A 27,603-nucleotide genomic window follows, 5' to 3' on the forward strand; every position below is an offset into this window, starting at 1 on the left:
CTGTGAATCATTCCTCATTGGTAATGTCATCTTTTGTTCTCTTTCCCTCGCAGATCTTGGCCATCATCTCCATCCTCTTCATTGTGCTTTCCACCATCGCCCTGTCACTCAACACCCTCCCCGAGCTGCAGGAAATGGACGAGTTTGGCCAGGCCACCGACAACCCTCAGCTGGCCCACATAGAAGCCGTGTGCATTGCCTGGTTCACCATGGAGTACCTCCTCCGCTTCCTCTCCTCGCCTGCCAAGTGGAAGTTCTTCAAGGGCCCGCTGAATGTGATCGACCTGCTGGCCATCCTGCCCTACTACGTCACCATCTTCCTGACCGAGTCCAACAAGAGCGTGCTGCAGTTCCAGAACGTGCGGCGGGTGGTGCAGATCTTCCGCATCATGCGCATCCTGCGGATCCTCAAACTGGCGCGCCACTCCACGGGCCTGCAGTCGCTGGGCTTCACCCTGCGGCGGAGCTACAACGAGCTGGGCCTGCTCATCCTCTTCCTCGCCATGGGCATCATGATCTTCTCCAGCCTGGTGTTCTTTGCGGAGAAAGACGAGGATGACACCAAGTTCAAAAGCATTCCGGCATCGTTCTGGTGGGCCACCATCACTATGACAACAGTGGGATATGGGGACATCTACCCAAAGACTCTGCTGGGGAAGATTGTTGGTGGGCTCTGTTGCATCGCAGGGGTTTTGGTGATTGCACTTCCCATTCCTATAATCGTCAACAACTTTTCTGAGTTCTACAAGGAACAGAAGCGTCAGGAGAAGGCCATCAAGCGGCGGGAGGCCCTTGAGAGAGCCAAGAGGAACGGCAGCATCGTGTCAATGAACGTGCGGGAGGCCTTATCACGAGGTGCCGACCTACTGGATGTGGTAGTGATGGAGAGGGGAAGTGGAGGAGACAAGCCCCACGACAACAACCTCTCACCCAGCCGCTGGAAGTGGTCCTCCAAGCAGCCTACCTTAGACACTGGGTCCAACCACTCCTACAATATGGATCAGGGTTCCCCCAGCAAGGCCCAAGCTACCAGCCCCCAGCACCTCAGTGCCCAGAATCTGGAGGAGATCTACAACCAGATGGCCAAGACCCAGTCGCAGCCCAACCTCAAAAGCAATGACTGCAACACAAACGCCACTCGAGCTACTGGCCGGAGAAACGAGATGGAACTGGGGGCTCTACCAGGCCCAGAGACACATAACGCTATGGGAGGGCGAGACGGGGTGTCCGACATGAAGAGTCTGTCTAGCATTGACAGTTATATCAGTTGTGCCACTGACTTCCAGGAGAACCCCAGAGGCTTCCCTTACAGCCCGGCAGCTGGTCTGGTGCTGCAGGAGAGCCACCGATTCTCCCACAGCCCGGCCAGCAAAAACCTGCCGTACCTGCAAGCCCACCTGGAGCACCAGGAGGCCCTGCTGACTCCACCATGTTCTGCTGTCAAGCCTCCTGGCCCTCCTGACGGCACCAGACATCATGGGCCCCTTGGAAATCCACTCAAAGCGGGCCATCCCCACAGGGTCAGGTACCATGTAGGTGGAGGAGGAGGAGGAGGAGGAGGAGGAGGAGGAGGGGAGTCCAGTCCTGCCAGTGGGGGAGGTCCTCAGTCAGACAGCTCTGTCCTGTCAGACCGTTCGCTCTTGAGTCCCGAGACGTCGGTCTACACGACAGCCAGTAGTCGCACGCCACCTCCGGAAGGCTCCACTGCCCCGGGCATCTTCACCTTCCACGACGCCTCCATCAACCGGTACATCGATGCCGACACTGACGATGAGGAGCACAGGCCCTCCGACCGCCTTTTGGGTGGGGCCAGCGCCAAATCCTGCCACCAGACGGGGTACTCCACCGAGAGCACCAACCACCTGGAGGCGGCCCAGAGGCTGCTCGGACAGAACTGCTTGCTGCTCCCAGACGGTGGTCGTCAAGGCAACAGTCAGGAGAATCACCTGGGCTCTGACCAGCTACGGAGGCCCAGAGGTGACAGATCGGGACGTTCTCAGACCTACAATGCTAACCACTGAGCCTGTGAGGGGCATCAGAACACAGAGAGGGGGAGGGACGAGGCCACAGCAAAGAGACGTATCGCCAGCAAGAGAAGGACGTGTTTGAGACAGGCTTTGCCGTTTACAAATCTCTCTTCTTTTGGGACCTGGCAAAAAAAAAAAAATGGCTGGGGCCGGAAGAAGTAGGGATGCAATGAGGTGTTGTGTCTCTCTACCAGTAGCCAGCTGGCTGCACCCAGCCCCCTAATCTCACCCCATCCTTGTCACAACCCCCCTTTAACTTACTGAGCCTCACCAACAAGACCTGCTCAGTGATGCTGAGAAGCTGTGGGTGTAGCTCGAAAAGGAGTTGTTTTTTGGTGGATGGAGTGAGGCTTGGACTGTGTTGGGGGGAGGGGAGGAGGCTGGGCGTGGATGAAGGGGGATCTGGCATTCAAAGGATGGTTGTGGAGGGGAATATGAAGATGGAGGTGGATCTGTGAGAGACTGGTGAAGCAAAACAGGCTGGGATTGGTGGGACTTGCCACAGGGAGAAGATGAGTGCTGCAGGGTTGGTGTTTACTGTCAGGGGAACAGAATACAGGCATGGTGACCGGAGGTGCGAGGGGACACTGAACCCCTTGGTTTTATCCTCTAGCTAACCACTGTCCAGACCTCTCACACAATCCCTAATCAGGCTTTATATACACACACAAACACACACACACCTGACTAGCCAATGAGCTGATATGTTTACTCTTGCCCCCATTTCTAACAAATTGTAGGCCTTACTTAAATACTGTGTGTGTGTGTCTGTGTGTGTGTTTGTGTCTGCCTGTGAGAGAGAGAGTATGTATGTGTTTGTGCCTCTGAAATGTATGTATGTGTATATGTGTGTAAAAGCGTTTACCCCTTAAGGACATGTGCACACAGTCATAAATTATTTTTATATGGATTATTTCTGTTCTCCACTCCTTGGGTCACTTGGTCTCAGATAGCCAGGCGAGCCTTTCACTGTATGGAATGATTCATTAGAGGAGCCTCAGTCGTCATCAGTATCGCTAGGTATTTATTCAGATGTTTTAATTTGGCTAAGATCTTTATTTCCAACCTAAAGCAACCTAAACTATTACATTTGTCACCCATCTCAATAACTAGGTTCACTTGTGTAAAGTGAGTGTAGAAAGCATGTTTGGTCGAGGTCCCTGGCCAGAGTCCTTGCAAGGTACCAGAGCACTAATAATGAATCAGAGATAGGAAGGCTGTGGGATGCCGAAGCACACTGTGCACTGGGGTGTGTGACATGGCAGGAAGGTAAGCACACCTAAATAACCGAGGCTGACAGCAGAAGGAGGTGTGTAGCTCATTAACCATCTAGATAAGCCCCTTCCGAACTTCCGTTAAGAATGACATGTTTTTTTTTTGGCGCATTAATGAGAATTGTGGGTCTCACTTTTACTTCATTAATGGTTTCCAGGGGTGATAGACAGTCTGTTTACTTTCACTGACATTCTGCATCTAACTGGCAGGAAACTTGCTTCAGAAGAGACCTTTCTGCTGTGCGTTGCTAGAACACACCTATGCCAGCCATTTATGAACGGACAGGAGAGGAGGTGGGGAGAAGGCAGGGCTGTGTAGAGCAGTGAAGGGGAGACAAGAAAAGGGAATGAAATGAAAGACGGGAAGCAAGATGAAAGGATAGCAGAGGAAAAAAGCAGGAAATAAAGGAGAGTAGCTGACAAAGGAAGAATTTTTTTGAAGGTATTTTGTAGCACAGAGAATGCAGGCATTAAGTCGTATGCCGTCTTGTATCTTTGCTTTTAAATCAGAGGTTTATTTTGGCAGTAGTATTTATGGAGACGAAATATTATTTTGATAATCGATCATTCTGTATAACACCGTCTTGACATGGAAAGCCAAAGCACTCTCATAGTGTGTGTATGTGTGTGTTTGTATGTGTGTGTGCGTGTACGCAGGGACCGACTTAATACACATATAGAAAGCAGTGTCTTCAAGATAACTACAGCTAGTTGCCATGGTGATGGCTAGCCCATCCGGTGCAGGATGCTATCAGGACTGTACAGCATTCAGCTATTGGAGTCTTGATCATATCAGATACATGCACACATAGAATATATGCTTCAAATGCCAGTTAAAGCATATTTGTGTGTGTGGGTAGGTGTGTTTGAGTGTATTAGAGAGATAGAGAGAGAGAGAGAGAGAGTGTGTGTGTGAGTATGTGTATTTGTTTGTGTTTTGGTACAAAACCTCTATGGTGTAATGTGTATATGTTCCCACCGCCGTCTAAATGAATTGAGAGCAATGAGCCAAGGTGCCGGGAGAATACCAATGAGAGAGAGAGAGATAAAGGGAGGGAGAAGGAGGTAGAGAAGGGGAGTGGGGAATGAGAGAGAGTAAGGATAAGTGAGATAGAGATAGAGAAGGGAAGTGGGGGAGGAAAGAGGAGTAAGGGATGAGTGGGAATAGAGGGAAGATATCACAGAGGGAAGTATGTGTAGGGCAGAAAAGGTGATACAAATAAAATATGTTGGATCTTTAATGGTAGGAAAATGGCTTCTTCACAATGGCTTCTTCGCGTGTGAGCACCAGCGCCCTGGGATCAGTTTGCAGCTGAAGCAGCCACAGGCCTGACTGCTTCATTTAGTTTAGGCTGCCCAGAGAGTTTGGCTGCCAAAAAAACCCCACATTCAACCACATTCTCACAACACTCCAGATGACAATGAATGATTCGTGCTCACACACACAGAGCACTCCACATGAGTGAGGTGTGAGGATTTAAGGATATCTCTGCAACTATTGGTACTTTTAGGTTCTATTTTAGGTTAATTTGTGGAGGGGAAAAAATGCTTGAATATGCTTGCTTTAAAAACCATTTGCATTTGATTTTTATAACCCCCCCCCCCCCCCACACACACACACACACACACACACGCACACACACACACTTTTTTTTAAATCCACACCACACTGAACACTGAGCTTCAGTCCTATTTTTTTAGTGTCAAACAAACAAAGTTAAGTTAAGTTAGCATATGGACAAACTGAAAGGCAGTCTACACACAGTGTCCCTGAATTTTCAGAAAAAGTAAACAATCAGTATTAATGTCCTGATTTTAATACATATGAATGACATATGATTATTTAAATTAACAGACCCAACTCCCTACCACTGACAGTCAAATCAGACTGATTGTATGTGACAGGGAAGGAACATGCTGGGGGGAAAATGGTATAGTATATGTATTTTGAATTGTTGGAACAGTCGTAGAGTAAAAATATGTATATTACCAGTTAGATTTTGCAATTTAAACTATTTATTAGTGTTACAGACTGGGATTTCATAGAGGTGGCAAACTAAAAGTGACCCTAGTTGCAGAAATAATCTAAAATGTCTATTTTTGGTCCCAAAAATGCGAATATGAATTAGAAAGTAATAGCTGCTCACATTCGATTATCAATTTCACATAACAGCATGCCAAAAGGCAATTCAATTAATTAAACGTTATTTGCCAACAGCTAAATATTATTATTCAAGCAAATCCAGTTTGTAAGCAGAAAGAACATTTCCACTTCACTGGCCAGGGCATAACTGTTAAAGGTTACTGTCTGTAGCTTGTGCTTTACACTGTCTGAATAAATGAATATAGAACAACCCTTCTTCACTGTGCTCTAAAAGCCATTCACCAGGTCCCGCTCTATAAGCAGAGTGCTTAGGCCTGACCAGAGTTAACCCGAACACAGGCGAAAAACTTTATTTTGTATTTTATTTCTTTTCAGTGTGTTTGTGTGACAACAGAGTATATGTGCAACTCTATCAGGGAAGGAGGTTACAGCTGTCTACTGAAAGCTGTCCTCTTTAATGTGTTCACTTGAGGTTTTTTTTGCTGAATAATGATAGATTTCAGAGATCTGTCTTCTCTAACGGAAGTGTCTGGATTTCCATTTAGTATGTCATACCAGTGTCTGTAGGATTGCATCCCAAATGTTTCTAAATTGCACAGGGTGTTATTTTGGAAGGTACTTAAAACATACAGCATGAGCACTGTTTTATAATGTTATCAAAAAGGTTGCATAAATGACAATCAACCATTCTCCTTTGACTCCAAAAATTGGTTACGAATTTTGTCAGGTTTGAGTACAGAGTCACTCGTCTCTCTGCTCGCACCATTCCGTCTTTCTAGGCAAAGGACCACACACACAAACACAGATATACACACACCCTTGACAGGACAACATACATAGACAAAAAAACAGGGGTCTGAGAGCTCCACAGCAAATATCCGTGGGATTCACTGAGCCAAGTCTTTGGGGTGTTTTAACTGATAAACTGTGATGATTTTCTTTGTACCACACATGGTAGCTGATTGTTGTTCAAAGCTATATATTTTAGATTTTTGTTTGCTCTCATCACTCAAACTCCTGTGTTAGAAATGAAGCGCCTTAACCATGGGATGGTGATTAGCAGGAGGACATTTATGTAGGTAAGGTTTGTATGCATACATGTTTAAACTGGAAAGCACAATCAAGAGACTTCATTTTCCTTTCTTAAAATATTGTACAATAAAAACGAAGACAGACAAAGGTTATAAATGAAAGAGAATAAAAAAAATGTATAAATCCATTGATATAGATCTAACGTTTCAAATGGAGTGTTTAAAGAGAAACTGAGTGCACGAGAGAGAATAAGAGTATTAGTCCCCATTTTCCACCTCTCCTGTGCTGTTGTTTGTAGGTCTTGAGGCTGTGTTTTGTAAGTTTTTACCTGTTGACTTTCTATGAGGTCATTTGTGTACTAAGTGTTCTGTTGCCCATGCATGTTGTAATTCTGGAGCTGTGACCGTTCAAGTGTGTGGCAAACTCAATCCAGTACCTGTCTTGTAAAGGAAAAAATGTGTCAAACTGTTTGCCTTCTTTTGGTAATGAACATTCCCTCCTTTTAACTGGCTGAAATTTCAATAAACAATACAAATTATTGATTTGATTCTCAGGCACTTGTTTGTGGGTTGGGTGGCTGGTTGATTGGTGTGGATTGGCTTTACTTGGGGGGCACTAGTGGAGGTAGAGGAGTCGACGATTCCGACTCCTCCTCACCTCACAAAGTATCGAAGTGTCCTTGAGCAAGTACTGAACCCCGATGCAAAGATTGGCAACTTAGTATAAAATAGTATATATATATATAGCATAAAGTATAGTATAAAATATCGATATATATATAGTATACAGTATAGTATAAAAAGTATATATATATATATATATATATACTATAAATATAAAAATAGAAGCTCCAGTGTATGAATGGGTAGATGTCTAAGGTTAGATTAATCTGTAAAGCTTTGAGTGTATGAGTAGAAAAGCGCTATATTCACGGTGAAGGGCTTGAGGTGGGCTGACTTAAACCTTGGTCACAATAGGAGTGCTCAGTACTCTCCAAAGACAAAACACAGTGGAATTCACAGGGAAGCTACTTATCCATAGTAATGGATGTACACGGATGTTGTCTTCTGCACTCAGTGAAGTGCAGAGTGTAAACAAATATGTGTGTGTGTGTGAGAGAGAGAGAGAGAGAGAGAGAGAGTGTGTGTGTGTGTGTGTGTGTCTGCTGTGCTAGAGAAACTAGATAAACAGGAAACTATGCACAGAAGGGCAGGCGCAAGAGTCCTGTCGCCGGACTCTCTTCCACAGTCCTCTGCACCTTGGGTTACCAACTGCTTGCCACTGCAGAGACACATGCCTAAGAAAGAGAAAGACAGTGATATGTAAAGAACTCTCACTCTGCTTTGTAATTATGAATGTATTTATAAATATAGTCAAATGTATGTCTGTAAATGCCGCCAGACCCTTTATATGAATAATTCAATATTTTACCATATATACAAAAAGATATATTTCGATCGCCATATTAGTTGCTCAGTGTATGGTCCTAGAGTGACCTCTAGTGGTTGTCTGATTTAAAGTCCTTATTTGCAATAGGGCGAAGGCTAGTTACCCAAGCAAATATTCATCTTGGGCTAAACTAAATACTCACAAGGACAGGCCACGGATTTTGTAACCTAAATTTAGCTAAGGAAACTTCCGAAGCCCTCTGTTCCCAACCTTGTCTTACACAAATCTGCTCTTTCTAATTCCCCTTTCAAACTTATGTCCACTTATAAACCACCACATCCATTTTGACTAACTTTCAGCTCAGTTCTCTTTTCTCTTTTCAGCTCTCTTTTTTTCTCACCCGTCTTCTGTGGCATTTTCTCCATCTCCAGAGCAGTGTGTTTGTCCAGCACCCAGGGCAGGAGGCTGGCACTCCACGCACACATAGTGGCCCTCGCGCAGGTACTGCATCCAGCGTGTATGAGAGCCAACACTTCTCTGGCATCCCTCAGTCATGGAGGTAAGCTGGAACTCCACACAGTATCTGCCAACCCCCCCACGCCACCCCCATACACACATACACCCAGCAACACACACACACACACACACACACACACACACACACACACACACACACACACACACACACACACACACACACACACACACACACACACATACACTCATAGCCACATACATATATACACACACAGAGACACACAAACATATGTACACACATATATTAATACATGTGTATGACTGCCACTTCATGAAATCATATCACTCTGATTCATTAAGAATGAGCTGCTCTGGAGGCTCACCCTGCGATGTCCCCACTGTCTAGGACTTCCCTCTTTTTCCTGGCATTACCATAGCCACCAGTGGTAATAAGAGCGGGCACTGCAAAAGAGTTAGAGACGATGACACATCATGTTTGGATGTCAAAGTCTGCAGTCAGCTCGAGGCAAGACAAGCCCGAAACATCTTTTACTGTCACAACAGATTCAGCAGTCACAAAGGCTACCCAGACAACCGCTTGGTCAGACCCAATCAATTATGTGTAACGAACATTTGTGATGTTCTGTTAAAAGAAAGGGCTCATACACAACATTGCGCAAGTACCGAGAGTCTGACGACACTGGCGCTCCTGGTCATTGTACTCTGCGCAGCCTGCGTTCTCCAGTAGCGCTGGGCATGGTCGGGCGCCGTTCTGAGCGTCCTGCAATATGGTTCTCTGTCGCACGCGCACTGTGGCACGACACGGCTCCGCACAACCCGACCAGTGACTCCACTCACTTACCACACACGGAACGGCTGAGAGACGGAAGAAGTGAGTGAGAGAGAGAGGGAAAGAATGAAAGCGAGTGAGTGACAGAAAGTTTGTTTTACTTCTGCTCAGTCAGCAACCAGGCTTTAGCAATTCATCAAGCTGACGTCTACTCATATAGGCCTGATTGGGGAAAAGAAGTGCCTACAATGTTAACAAAACCAGCTATTTGTTTATTGGAATTAACTTTTTCATCAAACAACACACATTCAGAATGAGTAGACCAATTCTTAGGCCACTGTTATATATCATTAGTATTAGGCAGGTCATGTGTTATGTAAGTGCTAAAACCTTACTATGAAACGTGTGTAATACTCTCGGAGTACGACTGGCACTACAAGCTGTCTGCAATAAAACATGAAAGAAAATATCTGCGATGAAAACTACCTGGACAGGCGACGTCGTAGTCATGGCAGCAGTCCAGAGTAGACACACAGGCTTGGTCGCAGAAGCATTCTCCGTAGGACCGATCTAATCTCCAGCCCTGAGTCACGCAAGACAGATCTCGACCAGGGCAGCACAGGCCTGCACTTTGACAGCTTCCCTCACCGCGCCGAGCCAGCAGAAGAACTAGGAGCGCCCACAAACCTCCAGGTGACATGGCAACAAAATGCCTCGTTCTCCAGGACAGCGATTCACGCACTCATTGTAAATGTTTGATTTTCAAAGTTTAATCTCACTCCAGTTTAACCCTCATAATGTTGGAAATGATTCGAGCACGAGTTCATCGAAACCGCAACACGTCAGTGCAACTGGGAACGTTCTGAGATGCCCGCCTTATTTGTCACTGTGAGCGGAGCTTTTGATGGACACACTCGAACTGGGCGCGGTGTTGTCAGACGGTGGTGCTGACCTTCGCCTCTTGGTGGACTTGTGTCCACACTGTATCACCCTTAAAGGGAAAGGGACAGTCCCCAAAACTATCCCCTTAAACTTGCAGCCTTCTTAGTTGTATTACCTAACCTTTTAGATCAAGTAAGACAACTAATGTAACTTATCGTTACATTGATTAATTTTATAATACAAATATTATACATTTATAACATTAATCTTGGAATGGGCATAAATGAATACAAGACATCCTTATCAATGTCTCTATCAAATGTTTTTCACTAAACATATTTATAGTACAGTGAGGCGTAGCATTTGCATATTTTATGGCATTATTTGCATAAAAGGTAAGCATAGTTGCTTGTTATTATCAGTTGTGTATGTATGCCGAGCCATGTAGAGACAATGGCTCTGTATGTATGTATACGAGGTGCAATTTCCTCATTGGATGTTTGCCGTGCTCATCAACATAATAGTAACTGTGCATTTAGTCATTCTGACCTATCTCAGCATAGGCAGTGACTGAATGGTTGGTTTGTGTCCACAACCTTCACTCCATCTCTCTCTCTCTCTCTCTCTCTCTCTCTCTCTCTCTCTCTCTCTCTCTCTCTCTCTCTCTGTGTGTGTGTGTGTCCGGTGAGAGAGAGAGAGAGATCTTATACACACTTACACAATGCCTGACACACACACACACACACACACACACAGAGAGAGAGAGAGAGAGAGAGAGAGAGAGAGAGAGAGAGAGAGAGAGATACACACACTCGCGGAAAAACCTCCCTTCCATCCAAGTTAGTTTAGCTCTTCTCTACTGGTCATTCATGCCCAAACATGTGAAAGGGGTGGATTAATTTAATTCCCCTTGCTGGGGTCTATTCATGCAGAAAAAACAATACAGCAGAGCAGGCTGAAATATGGGCCTCTATTCATGTACACATTCCCAGGCATTCCCTGTGTGTGTGTGTGTGTGTGTGTGTGTGTGTGTGTGTGTGTGTGTGTGTGTGTGTGTGTGTGTGTGTGTGTGTGTGTGTGTGTGTGTGTGTGTGTGTGTGTGTGCACGTGTACGCATTTGTGTGTATTTCATTTGAGAAAATGATTCATCCTTCCACTTCCACATAATTATGTTTTAACATGTTATTTTGGACATGTGTTATTTTGATAAAAACCCGATGTTTGTAGATGGGAGTTACTCACCTGCACCCAAGAGACACCACTCCATAGAGGAGTTTGCTTTAATGATGTCTTTCCTTCTACTTCTCTTCAGGGCAGTGGAAGAGAAGGAATAACGCAAATGCACAAACACCTGCAGGATTCTTGTGAAATTTGTAGCAGATTAAGAAAGGAGTGACTTAGAAGAACACAAACAGGCGCTTTTTTCTCTCTCTTGCTCCCACTTGTTCACTCACTCATTATTTTACCGGCGCGTTCCATCTGTCTACAGTAAGCTTTGAACTGTAAAGTAGGTCTGTGTATCATAAGGAGTTCACAGACACCTAGCGCCAGCGAAGTAGTAATGTCAGAACCAAAATACCACCTGGTAGAGGTAACACCTGGTAAACTACTGTAGATCTGGGTCTCACAGTCCACCACTGTCTCCAATTTAAGAGATGATGGTATACATCCGGATACCTACCGTCAGTTATTAAGCTGCTCTAATGGGAAATGGTGTGGATGTTAACATAACCTCATAATGTAATCTTGCTCCGAATCTTCAGAGAAAAATAGGCCCAATGCAATAGATAGGACAAAACTATGTATGACAATATTGCAGCTTTTGTACGCATTTTGTCTGATGTGTGTGTGGAAAGCGAAAGCTTTTTACCGCAGTTGATGAGCTGCGTTCTTGTGGTAGCATTTTAGTTTTAGCTATATTTAACTTTAGCCTGGGCTCCACAAAGTGGTTTCTCACCCGTAAAATCTCAGTGTTTAAGTTCCAGCTTTGGTTGGTCTCTAAATGGTAACCCTGTATGCGTCAGTGATGATTAACATTACAAACAAGGAAACACTGTTCCAAAGGCAAACAGCTCTACGTATCACTCCACTAAAGAATCTAGCATGATCTCACTTACCCTCCCCTCAGCCCCGCCCCCTCAACAGATTAACTGCACATGCATATACATTTTTAGATCTTCTTATAACTAATACATCTACTCACACGTGGCCCGCGCTCACACAAGGCTCACAGAAAAAAAAAGTTGAGGAGACCACCAGTACTTAAAATGACCACACTGAACCAAAAATGTTACCAGACATTCAATAAACAGGGGTTCCTGTTTAAACGAGCACTGATTTATCGATCAGATCTACTTATCATTTCTAAGATATATTTATAATTTCTGTTACATGTCTAAACTTACATTTACAAAGACATAGAAATAGTCAGCAGCATGGTTCAGATACAGATGTACCACACCACTTTGTCTGACCATGGATAATTAATAACTTATTCTAAATCCTATCCCCAACAAAAAGTAGCACCTTTGAAATATGTTCCACTCTTGCGTTGCACTCTTCTTTTGACTGGCTTTGAATATGTACGAAATATGCTACATATATAACATAACATATATATATATAGATTGAGTTAATTTTTTTTTTTTAATATGCATTTGAGGAAGCCTTTGAAAAGAAGCTAAAGTGTGCGGAACTGGTAGTGCAATCGAGGGAACCAGGTTGGCCAGCACACACACCAGTGGAGATAGGTGTTAGAGGCTTTGTAACTAAATCAACCACAATGCTGCTGTTGGATTTTGGGTTTCGAGGACAGTCACCCAGAGGAGCTTTAAAGAAAGTTGTCTCAGGCTGTAGAAAAAGCGGGTCAGCGGTTATGGCTGAGGTGCTCACAGACTATATGGGGACATGTGAATTAACCTGTATTACGTTAAGAAATCCTGTTGTCGCAAGATGCTTGGGTGCCTTAAGTCACCTGGGTTCATATCCCAGTTTCTTTCCTTACCCTAATCCGTGTTCATAATCCCGGGGGCCTCTCCCATCCCCAACCACAACTTCTTCCCTTACCCTAACCCTGGTTTGTACTTCCAAAGGGGTTGGATTGTACATAATAGTTTCACTATATTTGTTGTTGTTGATCTATTGGGTGTGAATACTTGCAGAGTTCTTATCTCTCTGCTGCACTAGAGAAATTCCATGTCTTCCACAGATGACAGAGGAACACACCTCCATAAGATAAGATAAGATAAAATAAATACTTTATTAATCCCGTAGGGAAATTCTGGTGTCTTGCAGCTCTCTCATATTTACAATAATTACAAACAATATATACAGACAATACATTACAATACAATACAAACAAACAATATAATATAATACAGTTATGTACAGTGTAGGATGTAGAATGTATAGTGCAAACAGTGTAGTCATATAGTTATAGTTTTATGGCAGCTGGGACAAAGGACCTCTTATGTTGCTTAGTCCGTGAACGTAGCGTGTTGAGCCGCCCGCTACGGAGGCTGCTGGACTGTCCTGCCGGGATATGGTGGAGGGGGTGAGTAAAGTATGGTATAGTAGAGCAAACTTTGGTGATGTGCTACCAAGAGCTTTCAAGAACATAACAGATGTTGAAAATAAATGATGCCATTTCCATTGTTAAAATAATGTCATCAAAGAAAAACTGTATGAGATTTATAGTACTTGAGATACATATTATTGGATTCAAAAGCCAAATATTTTATCTAACTGAATATATTTCATTTATGTGTCCTACTGATACAGTCTTTCATGATCAGTCTGGTCTTGAAGTCTAAAGACTAACTAGTACCTTTGCAGGTGATACTGGTAAGTATGATGAAGTGGTTTCACAACAAAAGTGTTTCTATTGGTGGCTCAACATATTTCCACCCTAATCCGTGGATGGTGTTAGTGATGTCAGAAAGAGTTTAAAATAAATCCAGCACCAAGGACCCCATGCAGCCCGGAGAGGGAGAGACAGAGCAAGAGCACAGGGAGACCCAGCTTGGCCATCTGTAGCTTTAGACACACAATCAGCCCCTCGCCACAGTCAGTAGCCCAACAGCCAACAGGCCTGTCACCATGATTTTTCTAATGGACATGCAGATGATGCTCCTGGACGTTGTGTACTTCATCCTGCGTGGGTGTTTCAGGATCGTCATGAGGCCGCGCACTAAGGACATCAGTGAGGAGCTGGTGCTGATCACTGGGGCTGGCGGGGGGCTGGGGCGTCTCTTCGCCCTGGAGTTCGTCAGCCACGGAGCCGAAGTCGTGCTGTGGGACCTGAATCCCGAGACCAACGAGACGACGGCCAAACTGGTACGTGAGGCAGGTGGAAAGGCCTACACTTACACGGTGGATGTCACCAACCGGGAGAAGGTGTACCAGACGGCCAATCTCGTCAGGAAAGACCTGGGCCGGGATGTCACGTTCCTGGTTAACAATGCCGGCGTGGTGGCAGGGCAGCGCATGTGGGACGGTGCAGACGACATGGTGGAGAGGACACTGAAGGTCAACTGCCATGCCCACTTCTGGGTGAGTTTTCTTGGTCTTGTGGGTGGAGGAAAGGATTTAAAAAAGCTTGATGGTGAGATGGTTGCTTGCGTTTGTAGCCCCTACTATAAGAACCGAATGTCACTGCTCACTCATGTAAATTCACTGACTTGACTCAACTCTATTTGCCCCTCATGAAGCAGAAGCCTAATGCTGTTCCTGCTCTCGCTGATTGCTATGCTCTGCTCTGACTGCCTCTGTGGTTGAGTGAGAGCAGAGCAGGGAGGTGCACAGACATTTTCAAAGGCAGTGACTTACCCTCATATACCTCTAGTCCTGGGCAACGGTGACATAAATGAAGTTTAATGCCATTTTTGAGACACAAACAGGGGGCAGGGCAGCCCATGGTAGGTAAGGTCGATCATAAAACTAATATTGGTTGTGGTTTTATTTGGCCAGTTAATTTGGGATGACTAATACAAGAGATGACTAATAGACTTATCAGCATATCATACAGCAGTTAATGGAATACAATTATTTTATTTCCCCCAAAGGGGTAGCTAATCTAAAGAAGGCAAATGAGCTGTCATTCTGCCTGTCTATACTGCAGAGCCCATATGCCGCTGACTTTTCCTTGATCTCTTGATGCCTTTCCCTGTGATCATGAAAAATTGAAAAGCAAGTCTCATTGTGAAGTAGGCCTCCTTCCTACTGCTCCTTCTACAAGTATCATCAGAATTTTAAATAATGAATGAGTAGCATAACCTGACTACGATATCACTGGCATAACATTAGCCACTCCATCCACTTGATGCTTTTGTGGTTCTCTAACAAATGCAGTCACATGTGCTGTAATGTAAAGTAATGTAATTACTTTAAATTAAGCCTCTAGCTCACAAGATTATGTCCTCTTGTGGTAAGCTGTGAATGAAGCAGTGTAGCTTATTGGTACTGAACCACATTGCAACACATGACATACTGTGGCTGAAAACACATAGCTTCACGTGGCTTGATCTCCCTAGGCATGTTTACAGTCAGCCGATGAAAAATCTGTGTAATTCACACTGGTGATCCTCTTACTGAGCATAATGGGGCACATACATCCAGGCGGAATCCGACCCATTAAGAGGACTACAGAGCATGAAGGCGCTACATCATTCTCTAGTGTTACCGTTTTGCAGTCACTTTAATGATCCATATGGAATCCGTTTTACTGAGTTCAATATGCTAGTCGATATGCACTGTTTAACTTCAATTACCAGTTCCGCTTTTCTTTAAACATCCTTCAGTCTTCTTCTGATGGAACATGATGAGTATTTCTGCAGCTGCACCACTCAGAGAGTTGCTTCTCCTAATGTTTCCTCTCCGTTTGATCTGTCCACACCAGACGGTGAAAGCTTTCCTGCCCCAGATGAAGGCTAATAACCATGGCCACATTATCACCATCGCTAGTGTCCTGGGGCTCTATGCCACTGCCTATGTGGAGGTGAGATTTGACACAAGTTAAATGCTGTACAGACCACCTCACTCCAGTTTGTGGTAACACCAGGGGTAAAACACAAAATTGTGACAGATTATATGATAGTAAGGGGAAATACATGAATTCAAGAACAATCATTGTGCATAGTATGGCTGGATTTATTTTCTTTCCCTGTAATTACTGAGCAACTTTGCAGTCTGATCTCTTATCTCCAGAGGGTTGTTTCTCTCCCATCTCCTTCATTGTTTTTGCTTGATGCTGATGTGTGAATGTGCAGGATTACTGTGCCAGTAAGTTTGCAGCTGTTGGCTTTCATGAGTCCTTGGCCCATGAGCTCCTGACGGAGGAAGAGTGTGATGGTGTCAAGACTACACTGGTCTGTCCCTACCTGGTAGATACAGGAATGTTTGATGGCTGCAAGATAAGGTATGCTCTCTTCTCAGCACATGTATCCATGATTGGTGTAAAAAAAAATCACAATCTATCTCCCTCCCGAAGTTCCTGTTTAATGCTGCTCTTTAAGTCTTTGGCATGCACAGCTATTATGAGCAGACTTCCTTTGGCTTTTTATTGCTGTGTGCTGTGGATTTGTTACGAGATTCACATTTCCATAACAGATCTCAGTGAGCCCACAGGGTGCTAAACTCTCTTCTGCTCCCTGCAGGGAAGAAGCAGAATTGGTTCTACCAGCTCTAGATCCTGTTTACTGTGTTCAGCAGGCAATGAATGCAATTCTCATTGACCAACCATTTGTTTGCATTCCAAGAATGACCTACATCCCTTACATGGCTCGGACGTGAGTACCATGACACATACACACAAAAGCCTTTACCTTAACATGTCGGCCGAAAAAACACACTCAGTTAAATATGTGCACCAGTCTCGCACTATGCGTTCAATCTGCCCTCCTCCTCCATCTCATTTCATTTTTTCTCTGCAGGCTGCTTCCCTGGGAAGCTAATGCGGTAATATATCGCTTTGTGGGGTCTGACAAGTGCATGTCTCCCTTTATTGAGAACATGAAGAAAAGGACAGCCAATGGAGCCATCAAAGCTGCATAGACATCACAAAGTAGACGCACATCCATTCAACACTGACGCCTCTACACGTAACAGTTATGGGTACATTACTGTAATGGGTACAATTTGGACACATTCCTGTTCGTACATTCAGCGAGCTGGTGGTAAAGTGCAACCCGAGAGCAGCTGACTTGGATTCCTGTGTATGATGTATTTATTTTTGGGTCATTCTTTAGATCCTGGATTACGTGTCAATTTAGAGAAATGGAATACAGTTGGATGATCCTCCCTAATATAAACTCTCTAGAGTCTACTTCTGTCATGTAAAAACCCTGAAACCAGTTGACTATAAGTGCCCAAGTCCCATGCCCGAGTCCTGCTATGCATTCAGGTTTAGGTTAGAACTTGACGTTGAGACATTCACCAACCACTGACTTGTCTCAATCAATGTCCTGAGTTTAGCTATGAACCTGAGTGGTATAGTAGCACAAAGGAAGCTGGTGTGACTTGATATTAAAGCAGCAATAAGTAGTTCTGTACCAAAACTAGAGAGCTACCTACCTAAAAGGCATGCAACAGCCCAGTTGGCACTGGAGAAGCTTGCCAACACACTAACTGGTGTCTTTTGGCAGTATAGCTGGCAAAGCTTTTCTTCCATTTGTGCAGGGTGTTCCAGCCCAAGACACATAACTACATAGTGCATATCCTGGATGGCTAGTGGGAAAGAGACAGGTGTTTATCTGTCCTTCACATGACCATATGCTATCAAAATGAATTTGAGGATGGTACCATAACTAGTTGCCTATAAAACCATACCTAAAAAAATGGTTGCATAGTGTTGCTTTAAGCAATTCATCCAATTAAGTAAATGCTTTACAAATGTTTCTGTTATTGGCCAGTCCATATAAAACAAAACCATGTATTTCTACGAAATAAACACAACACAGATGTTACTCTAACTACTGTGAGTGGTCATTAAAGTATCTAAAACCGCACTGCACGCACACACACACACACAAACATCACAAAGCTCAGATGCTGAATGATTCTGTGCCACATTGACACCATTTTAATGAGGAGTGAGGCATCCAGAAGCACACTCAGTTCTTACATTGAGGGAGATGGGAGTTGGGTCACTTGACTGATGACCACTGCAGGCAGACACACACACACACACACACACCCACACATACACACCCACACAAACAACCATACTTACTCACAATTATATCCACACGCACACACACACACACACAACAAACACACCCACACAAACAACCATACTTACTCACAATTATATCCACGCGCACACGTAACACAAAAAGGGGGACGACATCACAGGACGTCACCACACACGCTACATTGAAATTCACAATATCCCATCCCACTCCCACATCAATGTGTTGGATGGATGTGTGGAAGGGAGAGAGAGAGAGAGAATTGTAGATGGACTAAAAAGAATAACAGTTTAGAGAGATGGAAAGAAACAAGTGAAAAAGGGGAGAGAGAGAGAGAAAGAAAGAGAAAGAGAGAGGTAGAGAGAGAGAATAGAAAAGAAAAGCGTAAAGAAATAATGACCAGAGAGAGAGACAGAGTGTGTGATGGGGAAACCGCGGAAGAAAAATGGAGACCCCTTTTCAGACCTACAGTACATGGCAATGAGGATTATTAACATTGTGGGACTTTATTCTGGCAACCTCGAGCACTGGAGAAAGTCCAAAACTTAAAGTGATGTGTAGGCAAGCTTCATCATGTCCTACGATGGTGTGTCCATAGGATTTAGACACCTAACTCTACGGGCGTCTTAAATTTCAGTCTTCACAAAACCGATACATTATGTAGTGATCTGGTAAAGTAGTAACACAAGGTGAAGTAAACAAATGACAAAATGAACTAAACAAACTAAAATAATCTCTATATTTAGGAACCATTCCACCATTTTGATTCCATTTAAACAAAAAAAAACTGTTCACCATCTCTCAACATGATGAAGCTTGGCCAAGCTGGGCTTTTTGCTTGGTATTTCTTTTTCCTTTTACTTGCAAATAAATAGAACCATCAACCATCGATCGCTGAGACAGGGTCACATTTCTCTGTGAACACCTCAGGTGCTCCAGGAGTTCAAGACACTAGTGACACGCCTGGTTAGACCCTCTCTAGCCATCGGGCTGACTGGCACGCAGTGTCTGGGTTTGCTCCAGTGCTCGGGGTGTGGATGACCATGTCTATACCGCGCCGTCGAGAGTCTGGACCATGGGGCTGGAGTTGTTCGCCTGGAGCAGCGTGTCCATCTCCAGGTCCTGTTTGGCACACCTGTGGGCGGGCGAGAGTGACATAGCAATAGCAATGGTCCGTTAGAACACACACAGCACACTGCAATGTACTTTAGTCGGCAACGTTTTTCTGCACATAACCCTGACACAAGCAGAGAGACTGACCCCGAGATTGGTCCATTTCCCGTTCGTTCCGTCACCTGCTGGTCCAGTTCTGAGAGTAGCTTAAGGATGTTCAGAGCAGCCTGAGAGGGTGGACAGAGACACGGTCATTCACACGAGCAACAGAAAACAGCGTTTCCTCTGAAGTCAGGACAATTTCATGTCAAGACTAACCATGACAGGCCATGTTCATAGATACCAGTGACAACATTATAGAACTACCAGTTACATCATGAGAGACCTGAGCTTGTTGCCATAGGCCTGGCAGTGTGGTGGCGGTACTGACCATATCATGACAGGACTCCACGTCTTTGCCGATGCCGTGGCTGATGAGTGGGGGTTGGGAGGAGCAGTTGATGAGGGAGACAAACTCATTCTTGTTGTTCTTAGGGAAGTCCTTGTATTCTACCTAGAAAGGCAGACATGAGGCATCACAAATAAGCATCACTGTCAGACTGTAAAGGGTATGCGTGACTTAATCAAAGAGTGTATCCAACACAGGTATAAGAGGCTTAAAAAGTTATGGAGTTACAGCTGTTATTACAACCTATTTCAATCATTTTAGGCACTTTGTCAGATGAATATCAAATTCTCATATTATCATGTTGATGTTGCTATATGCTATCCTAGGGGCAAGTCGATCTGCCCGCGTTATTGCCATTGACACACAACATGCGTGACCCACAGAGCTTGCGGCCAACATTGAGTGAGTGAGTTGTCATAGTGATGTTGTTATTACAGCTCCTGATTGGACACGGAAGATAGAAACCACATCGAGTAGGAAAAAAATATATAGCGCAAAATCACGCACCAATGAAAACTCGCTTGGATCATGATTAAATTAAAATGTTGATTTTGGCTTCGGTCCAAATTTGATTGCGTCTGGGTCCGAAACCGGACCGGAGTCCGCCTATTGAGTACCCCTGTTGTAGATTGTGTAAGTATGGAGTGTGCAAGCATGTGAGTGTGGCATTTATGGCCCCTGTACACAAGACAGATAGGATAGCTCCTCAGATAGCTTTGAATTGAGGAGCTAAAGGTTAAACTGTGCGTGCCTGTGCATTTGACTGCATGTGGATGCCTGTGGCCCTACCTGTAGGCCCTGTACGGAGGCCAGGTAGCCAAGCTGTTCGGAGGGACGCGTGAGCGGGCCGTGGGGAATCAGACCTAGACTGTTGCTGCCCTCTAGCACACTCTCAGCAGCAAGAGAGGTGCCCGCGTACAGCAGCTCTTTGGCGATCAGGGCTGTCAGAGAGGCCTTGGCAGGGTTGGTCACTATCTGCCGCCCGTAGTCCTGCATATGGGTCCCCTGGCTGGCCCCAACCGCCTGGGCCACCTCGGCCACCATCGGCAAGATGCCCGCTGGGAGCTGAGGGTGGTTGAGGAAAGGCAGCCGATAATCTTCTTCCTTTGGGACTGTAAGCAAGAAGGATGACAGAATTAAGGAGGAAGGACATTTATTCATTAATATCAATAAATAATGAACACACAAAGACCACCCACATGGTTTCCAAATTGACAGGCAACAAACTATTTACTTAAAAACTCTCTTAATGCATCCTGTCTCCTCTCAAAAATGAAACTATGCAGCAAAGCGGTCTGCAAGTCCCCATAATAACTGAAGCATGTTTGTGTCATGTGACCCCTCAAGGGACAAACCAAGCCATTCTGACAATGAGCAGGTGTCACAACCCTGACACACAAAGTGCCGCAAAATCTGGACTAAATGTGTTTGACTTGTTCCTCGTTCATCAAAGGTTCATAAGGCTAACAACTGGCAAAGTGCATTGAATGCATGAGTGATGCAATAAATCTGAAGATGAATCTCACCCATGCCTCCCTCATCTGTCGAGCCGGGCTCGAAGAAGGTCACTTTGCGGCCGTCTCCTGGCTTCTTCAGGGGAGGCTTGAACAAGACACACAGTCACCTCAGACACACCTCCATCAAGGCCACATCCAGTAACATTTCCATGTGCACAGCATTTCAGAGCAGCTGCATTCCGACATGTTTGAGTGATTCTTCTTGGGCATTAAATAAGCACTTTTCCAATGTCTTGGCTTCTGCTTCTAATGTTTGCTTAACTACCACATGCAGTCAAGATGACATACTTCATAAGAAAAATAAAGATTATGAAAGCACATATTTATGATGGAACATTCAAGTACAGACTATATTTGTAAATAAATATTTAAGTTGTGTCTGTCTCTATGTGTTTGTGGGTATGTGTACATAGACCCCAGGTGCGCTACCTTTTCTTCGGTCTTGAGGGCAGGTTTAGGAGGCTGTGGTTCAGGCACTTTGAACCCCAGGAGCTCCAGCATCTTCTCAGCAGCGTTCCGCTTGGCCACCTTCTTACTAGGACCCATACCCTCTGCATTTTGCCCACTGACAGTCACCTGAGGGAGGGAAGGAGGGGGAGAGAGAGAGAGAGAGAGAGAGAGAGAGAGAGAAAGAAAGAAAGAAAGAGAAAGATAGACACACAAATTACTATAAAAGATTGAAAAAATAATTATAACGAACTGACCCTCGCTGCATTAATGAGCCTTCAGTTAATTATGTATACAAATAACAGTCTGCCTCCAGACATAATGAGGAGTAAAGGAAATGAAGTAGTGTTTTGGAAAGGTTATGAGAAGTGGCAGAGAAAAAAATAATCCTGTGGCTCCCACCTTCATGATAAACTCCCGGCGTCGGGGTAGACCCCTCTCAGTGACCAGGATGTACTCGGGTTCCTTCTCCTTCTTGGCCTGCTGGATCTGAGCCAGGCGGCTGATGGGGTTCATGCCCTGCCCGTACTCTGGGCTGGTCTGCAGCTGAAGGACACAACACAGGAGGACTAAGACTCAGAAACACACACACAGACCTTTTATTACCAGTGGTACATCAGCTCTGGAAAACACACTCTCATACACACTCTCATACACACACACACACACACACACACACACACACACACACACACACACACACACACACACACACACACACACACACACACACACACACACACACACACACACACACACACACACACACACACACACACACACACACACACACACACACACACACACACACACACACACACACACACACACACACACACACACACACACACACACACACACACACACACACTAGTTTGGACCTAAACAAGCATATGATCAATTTAACATGGTCTGTAATTTGTTGACTAAGATTGTGTTACTTTTACTCGTTTCATACATGCAAAACCAAATCAATATTAGGAACCTTAACATGTCTTGCTTGACTGTGAAGTCTACAAATTCAAATTTAAAATGTAACATTTTATAAAATCAACAGCAACCTCAGCCCAACATCCCCTCTGACCTTTACAATGGACTTGGCTTTCTTCTTGATGCGGGGAGGCGTCTTCTCAGTGCTGGGTAGTTGGGGTAGGCAACGGAGCTCTTCCAGCACCGCCGTGGCCGCCAGCTTTTTGGCGATCTTCTTACTCTTGCCCTCCCCCTCCCCGGCGAACTCCCCCACAGCGACCCGCACCACAAAGCTCTTCATGTGCGGAGGGCCCACCTCCTTTTGTACCTGAGAGGATCAGAAACAAGGTGACGAATGCCCAGTGGACATCATATTGGGGGGGTAGGGGTATAAGCAAAACATCCTCACTTTTATTTTCTTTCGTGTCAGTCAGTCAATCAATCAGTCTCACTCACTCACTCACTAATTGCCTCATTTTACTCATGCCACTTGAGGCCATACCTCAAAGTTCACTTGCATGTTCCGCTTGAGGGCGATTTCAAACACCTGGCTTATCTCAGATTTATTGAGGTTTTCTTCTACAGGCTCGTCATCCATCTGTGGACAGAACATGATCACTTGAGGGCTGTTTGTAGGTAAAACACACAGAGCGCTAAACAGGTGTATAAATAGGGTGGGGCCATGAGGACTACACCCTACTATCTACACAGTGCATCAGCTGAAAAGTGCCGTAAGACTACGGTAGGACTGTGACAGAAAAGCTTGCTTACTCTCCACAAAGCTACATCAGTGGTTGTGCATTCTTATGCAATGAGACCATATGAATGACTTTTCAATGCCAGCTATTCAGAAAGGGTGAAATAATGTACTTGTCACTTAAACCAGTGCACAAATCCACACATAAGGTCTAGAGCAACATGACGCTTAGGAATCCAGATAAGATGTTTCAGTATTTATGTCTAAGGCCCTTTGTGACGCATGGCTGCGCCGATGTGAGAGGAGCAGAGCAGGGAGGTGGTGCTCACCTCAGGTAGCTGCTGTAGCATTGGCTCCTTGTGCAGGCTCTTCAGGGCCTTGGCAGCAGCGTCGTGCTTGGCAGCCTGCCGTGTGCGGCCCTTGCCGTAGAACTGCTGCCCCCCGATGGACAGCTCCATGCTGTACACCACAGGCCCCACCGGGGGGAATGGATAGTAGTATCTGAACAAGGAAGGGAAAGCAAAATAAAGAAATAAATATATGTTAAAAAAAAAAAAAAATTATTCAGGTAAAATTCAATGCACCACCACACAAAATCAAAGACTGTCAATTAACTGTCTGTGAGAATGCTTTCTTTGAAACAAACTTAACATCCAAAATAACTACAGTGGCTGAAGGAGTAACATCACTTTTGATAACATGGATCTGAAAGTAAATACAAGAGAATTTGTGGATGGGATATGAGGGGATCAAGAGGTGGGAGGTCAAAGGTCACGGACAGGAATGGTGGGGAGACTGAGAGCGATGTAAGGAAATGACATTACTGTTGCATGGAGCGAGCGTAGGGCCCTGGGGGCCTGATGCTATAGTTGAAGCTGGGTCGCATGGCAGGGTAGGGGTCTATAGGCTTGTAGGCGGGCTTCTTCCCCAGCTTCATACACAGTGCGTTCAGTTCCACGGTGTGTGTGAGGCTGTCTGCGGACACACAGGTGCACAGACATTGAGCACAAGCAACGCTTTGGGGGTAAAAATGGGCCATGCCAGGTGTAGATAATGAACAGAAGGATTAATGGGACTAGGTAGTTTTGACCCATTTACAATAGCCACATCATCCATATGCTTACCAACTGAATACTTCATAAAAAAACATGTACAGCAGCTTCTAATATGTGTAATCCCCATTTTCTACTGTATCAGTTAAAGTGTGAATGGCAGATCTCATTTATGCGTCAGTGATACAAATTGTGGTATTGGTGGTATAGTTAGAGTCAGCACCTTCTAAACAATCAACTCTGGCTCAATGCAGGAGATGTTTGTCACTTTGGATAAAAGCGTCGGCTAAATACCAGACCTTAACCTTTGGTATACAAACGTAACCCTAGCATGCGGAGAGCAACCAGTACTCCGGCTCACACCTGAGTTCTTGCCTGGGTGTCGGGGGGAACGCAGGGTGGGCTTGGGTAGGCTGGACTGGCTCAGAGCACAGGAAGCTGCTAGATGCTGGGCCTTCTTTATACTGGTCCCCTCCGCATCCCAGTGTTGGTCTCCCAGTGTCAAGCGCACAGAGAATATCTGGGGTGTGAGAGAGAGGAAGAGGAAAAGAATGAGTGATAGGAACACAATAGCTGGTAGCCACTGACTTGGCCAAGCTCAAAGGAATAGCTTGAACATCCCTCTTGGTTCCTGTTCTCAGATGCATATGACGAGAAATGTTTACAAGTGAGAAGACAAGACAAACCACAGCTCGTTTGTGGGAGAAATTGCCTGTGAGTTCCACAAACAAGGGAGTGTAACTCATTTAAGTAATTATGCGGTAGTAAGTCAGAGCCTGAAACTGGACTTGTGTTTACAACTTAAATGTGCAAGTATCTGTATGTGTGAGTATGTTGTGTGAGAAAGAGAGAGGAGAGCGAGCGCTTGATGGGTGGCTAAGAGTGTACGTGTGTGTGTTGGGACTCATTGGTTGTGTACGAGACAGAGTCAGAGTGTGAGTGGATGTGAGAGAAACGTGCACACCTACCTTACAGTGCGCTGGTCCCCGCTCACTTAGCAGCTTGTACTCGGGCTGAATTTTGTTGTAGCGGGCCAACTCATTCACCAGACACATGGGGGTCTTCTCTTTAGGGTTTGCCATGTTAGAATCTGGGAGGAAAACAGAAGAACAAAAGTCAGAGGTATTTAAACTGCCAACTGCCAACCACTACAGTAAACATTGTCAAACAAGTCATGGTTTACACTGAATGATGACCTTTTCGCATTGATGTAAGTTTTCCCCCTGATGTGAGCGACATATGCTCCACACCAGCTTGACCTCCCTAGGAATGTTAATCATCATTCATATGATGTCAATCAAATGCTCACCCACCTGTAGGGTTGCTGTAGGGTGTGACAGAGGCGGAGGGCAGGGCAGAGCTCCGCAGTGGGTGACTGGCACTCTCGGAGGGAAGCGTTGGAGCTGCAGCACATGGAATGCTGAAGCCAGGCTGGGGCGGCGCAATTGCCATGGGGACAGAGCTGGTCAGTGGGTTGCCGGGAGACTGGAATTGAACCTGTGACATACTGGCTGTTTGTAGAGGGGTCTGGTCTGCTGTTTGAGGAGTCGTCGAGGCAAGAGCTTAGCAGCACAGCAGCAGAAAAAGGCCACAAAGTAGTGCAGGTATGTGTCAGACTGCAAAATAGTGTGCCAGAGAGTAAAAGCGAGAGTGGGAAAGTCTGAGTGAAGCTCTGCCTTGAGGATTGGAAAGAAAAAAGAAAACAAAAAGAAAGATTCAGATTATCTATAGAATATTCATTACAGCTCATCTGCTTCAAACGCAGATCACCCTCCTCCTGCTTGAACAGGATAACTTGACTTTTAGACACCCTCTAGGATGAACTAACTTCATTCCCAAGCTTTGTCTGTACCATTTCACCGTTCAAGCCACTCACAATCAAGACCATCCAGAATGTAAGACTCACAATCACGCTATTAAAAAGGCACTTCCCAGGGGTGTTGTGGAACCTTGTGTCTTGTGACAAAATAATTTGTTTCACGCCATATAAATGAAAATTAAAACCCTGAAAAAACTTTCACATGCAGTCCCGTTTTTGTCCCTCCCCCAGAAGACAGAAAGCTAAGGGTGACATAAAGGGAGGTATTATGTTTACCCTTGACGTTTCAGAACTCAGCCCTGTGGAATGCTGCTGTATATTATGAGATATTAAGCCTCAGTGTATACGAGATAGGACTGTTATCAAACAGTGTATATTTCGGGAAATCTTTGTCCAAATGTAATTCGCTGTCCAGTGTCAGGCAATTGAACGAAGCTGACCTGAACACTCCCACCACGTAGCATAACAATTAGCACATGCTTTTAATCATATCCTTCACATCCCCACACCTTTAGACAGGTACCGACTAACATGTTTAGGGAACACCAGAATCACGCAGACAACCAGAAATAATGATATTTGCATGCAATACTAGGTGGCACGTCCAACTCCTTAAAGTCTGATCAGCTGTCATTACAAGCCCTCTAAGCTAACTTGAAAGCTAACTAGTGGCCAGCCAGATAGCCAGTTAAGCTGCATAGCAGACACGGTGTAACATTATTGTCTTGGTTGTAAGCCTCGAAGGGAATATAGCTTTTTCTAGACTTACTATTCTCAAGGCATTCCCGAATCAAACTGATCACTGCTTTGTGCATGTCATGACAATCCTATTGAATACTACTGAAATGTAGACAACAAGGTAGCAGCTAGAAGATATCCTTGGCTAGTCAGCGTTAATTGCCCAGCCAGCTAGCCAGGCGCTTTTAAGAACCCATCTCACGATTGAATGAATCTCACCTCGAAATGATTCTGGCCAGTTGTGTTACTCCATGGGTTACTTTTTTGAATTTATGTTTGTATCTCTCCCGTTCGGGGGTTCTGCTACTAATTTTGAATTAAAATATTGTTGGAGGTGGCAAGGAAAAGGTAGACAGGGCAAACACTAAAGAGAATGGCCAACTCCGACCGCCCCTTCCAGGAAATGACGTCACTGCTGGGGGGCCAACTCTTAAAGAGTTGCTCTGGTAATTCAAATTCTTCACATTTAAAAATTCTGACAATACTGTTGAGTGTTCTTTTTTTCCCCACGTCCAATATTGTTTTGAAATCCTAATAATGTATGCTTTTGGTAAATCTGAAAACTACCATCTAATTTTCAAGTCTGAATGGACAAAATATTTGATATTGTGTTGCCTGCTTGCAGAGTGGTGCACCCATTTA

The 27,603-nt window shown here is 44.9% G+C and overlaps 4 protein-coding genes across 7 annotated transcripts in view; 2 read left to right on the forward strand and 2 right to left on the reverse strand.

Annotated features, from left to right (window-relative positions):
• Positions 1–6,593, forward strand: part of kcnb1 (potassium voltage-gated channel, Shab-related subfamily, member 1) — a 32,216-nt gene extending 25,623 nt beyond the window's left edge. Inside the window, exon 2 of the mRNA XM_012824803.2 lies at positions 54–6,593. Within this exon, the coding sequence (XP_012680257.2) occupies positions 54–2,021 (1,968 nt within the window). The 3' untranslated portion in view covers positions 2,022–6,593. The remainder of the gene's footprint in view (positions 1–53) is intronic.
• On the reverse strand, positions 2,696–27,382 carry stau1 (staufen double-stranded RNA binding protein 1). Of its 4 annotated transcripts, XR_006152431.1 has the most exons (16): positions 27,181–27,381; positions 25,718–26,080; positions 25,373–25,494; positions 24,768–24,924; positions 24,177–24,327; positions 23,682–23,853; positions 23,158–23,253; positions 22,771–22,983; positions 22,089–22,232; positions 21,669–21,815; positions 21,249–21,324; positions 20,512–20,834; positions 19,705–19,827; positions 19,422–19,501; positions 18,288–19,296; positions 2,696–2,710 (listed from the first exon to the last, which is right to left on the reverse strand). XR_006152431.1 is itself a non-coding variant. In XM_031568041.2 (15 exons), exons 2-15 carry the CDS (start codon positions 25,908–25,910, stop codon positions 19,209–19,211), a joined length of 2,073 nt encoding a protein of 690 aa, XP_031423901.1. In that variant the 5' UTR covers positions 25,911–26,080; positions 27,181–27,382; the 3' UTR covers positions 18,022–19,208. The 4 variants fall into 4 exon arrangements, 3 of the variants coding, with proteins under 3 accessions (XP_031423901.1, XP_031423900.1, XP_042563786.1); XM_031568041.2 differs by lacking the exon at positions 2,696–2,710 and having other exon boundaries at positions 18,022–19,296; positions 24,780–24,924; positions 27,181–27,382; XM_031568040.2 differs by lacking the exon at positions 2,696–2,710 and having other exon boundaries at positions 18,022–19,296; positions 25,718–26,076.
• On the reverse strand, positions 7,294–9,967 carry si:dkey-7k24.5 (somatomedin-B and thrombospondin type-1 domain-containing protein). The gene is made up of 5 exons (XM_012824804.2): positions 9,580–9,967; positions 8,988–9,179; positions 8,687–8,765; positions 8,227–8,409; positions 7,294–7,734 (listed from the first exon to the last, which is right to left on the reverse strand). The coding sequence occupies exons 1-5, from the start codon at positions 9,791–9,793 to the stop codon at positions 7,617–7,619; spliced, it is 786 nt and encodes a 261-aa protein (XP_012680258.1). The 5' UTR covers positions 9,794–9,967; the 3' UTR covers positions 7,294–7,616.
• On the forward strand, positions 13,810–17,559 carry LOC105897824 (retinol dehydrogenase 10-B). Its single transcript, XM_031567183.2, has 5 exons — positions 13,810–14,526; positions 15,872–15,970; positions 16,242–16,390; positions 16,629–16,760; positions 16,905–17,559. Exons 1-5 carry the CDS (start codon positions 14,074–14,076, stop codon positions 17,023–17,025), a joined length of 954 nt encoding a protein of 317 aa, XP_031423043.2. The 5' UTR covers positions 13,810–14,073; the 3' UTR covers positions 17,026–17,559.
• Positions 27,383–27,603: the final 221 nt, after the last annotated feature.

The sequence above is a fragment of the Clupea harengus genome, chromosome 5 (assembly GCF_900700415.2).
Source record: "Clupea harengus chromosome 5, Ch_v2.0.2, whole genome shotgun sequence".
NCBI lineage: Eukaryota > Metazoa > Chordata > Actinopteri > Clupeiformes > Clupeidae > Clupea > Clupea harengus.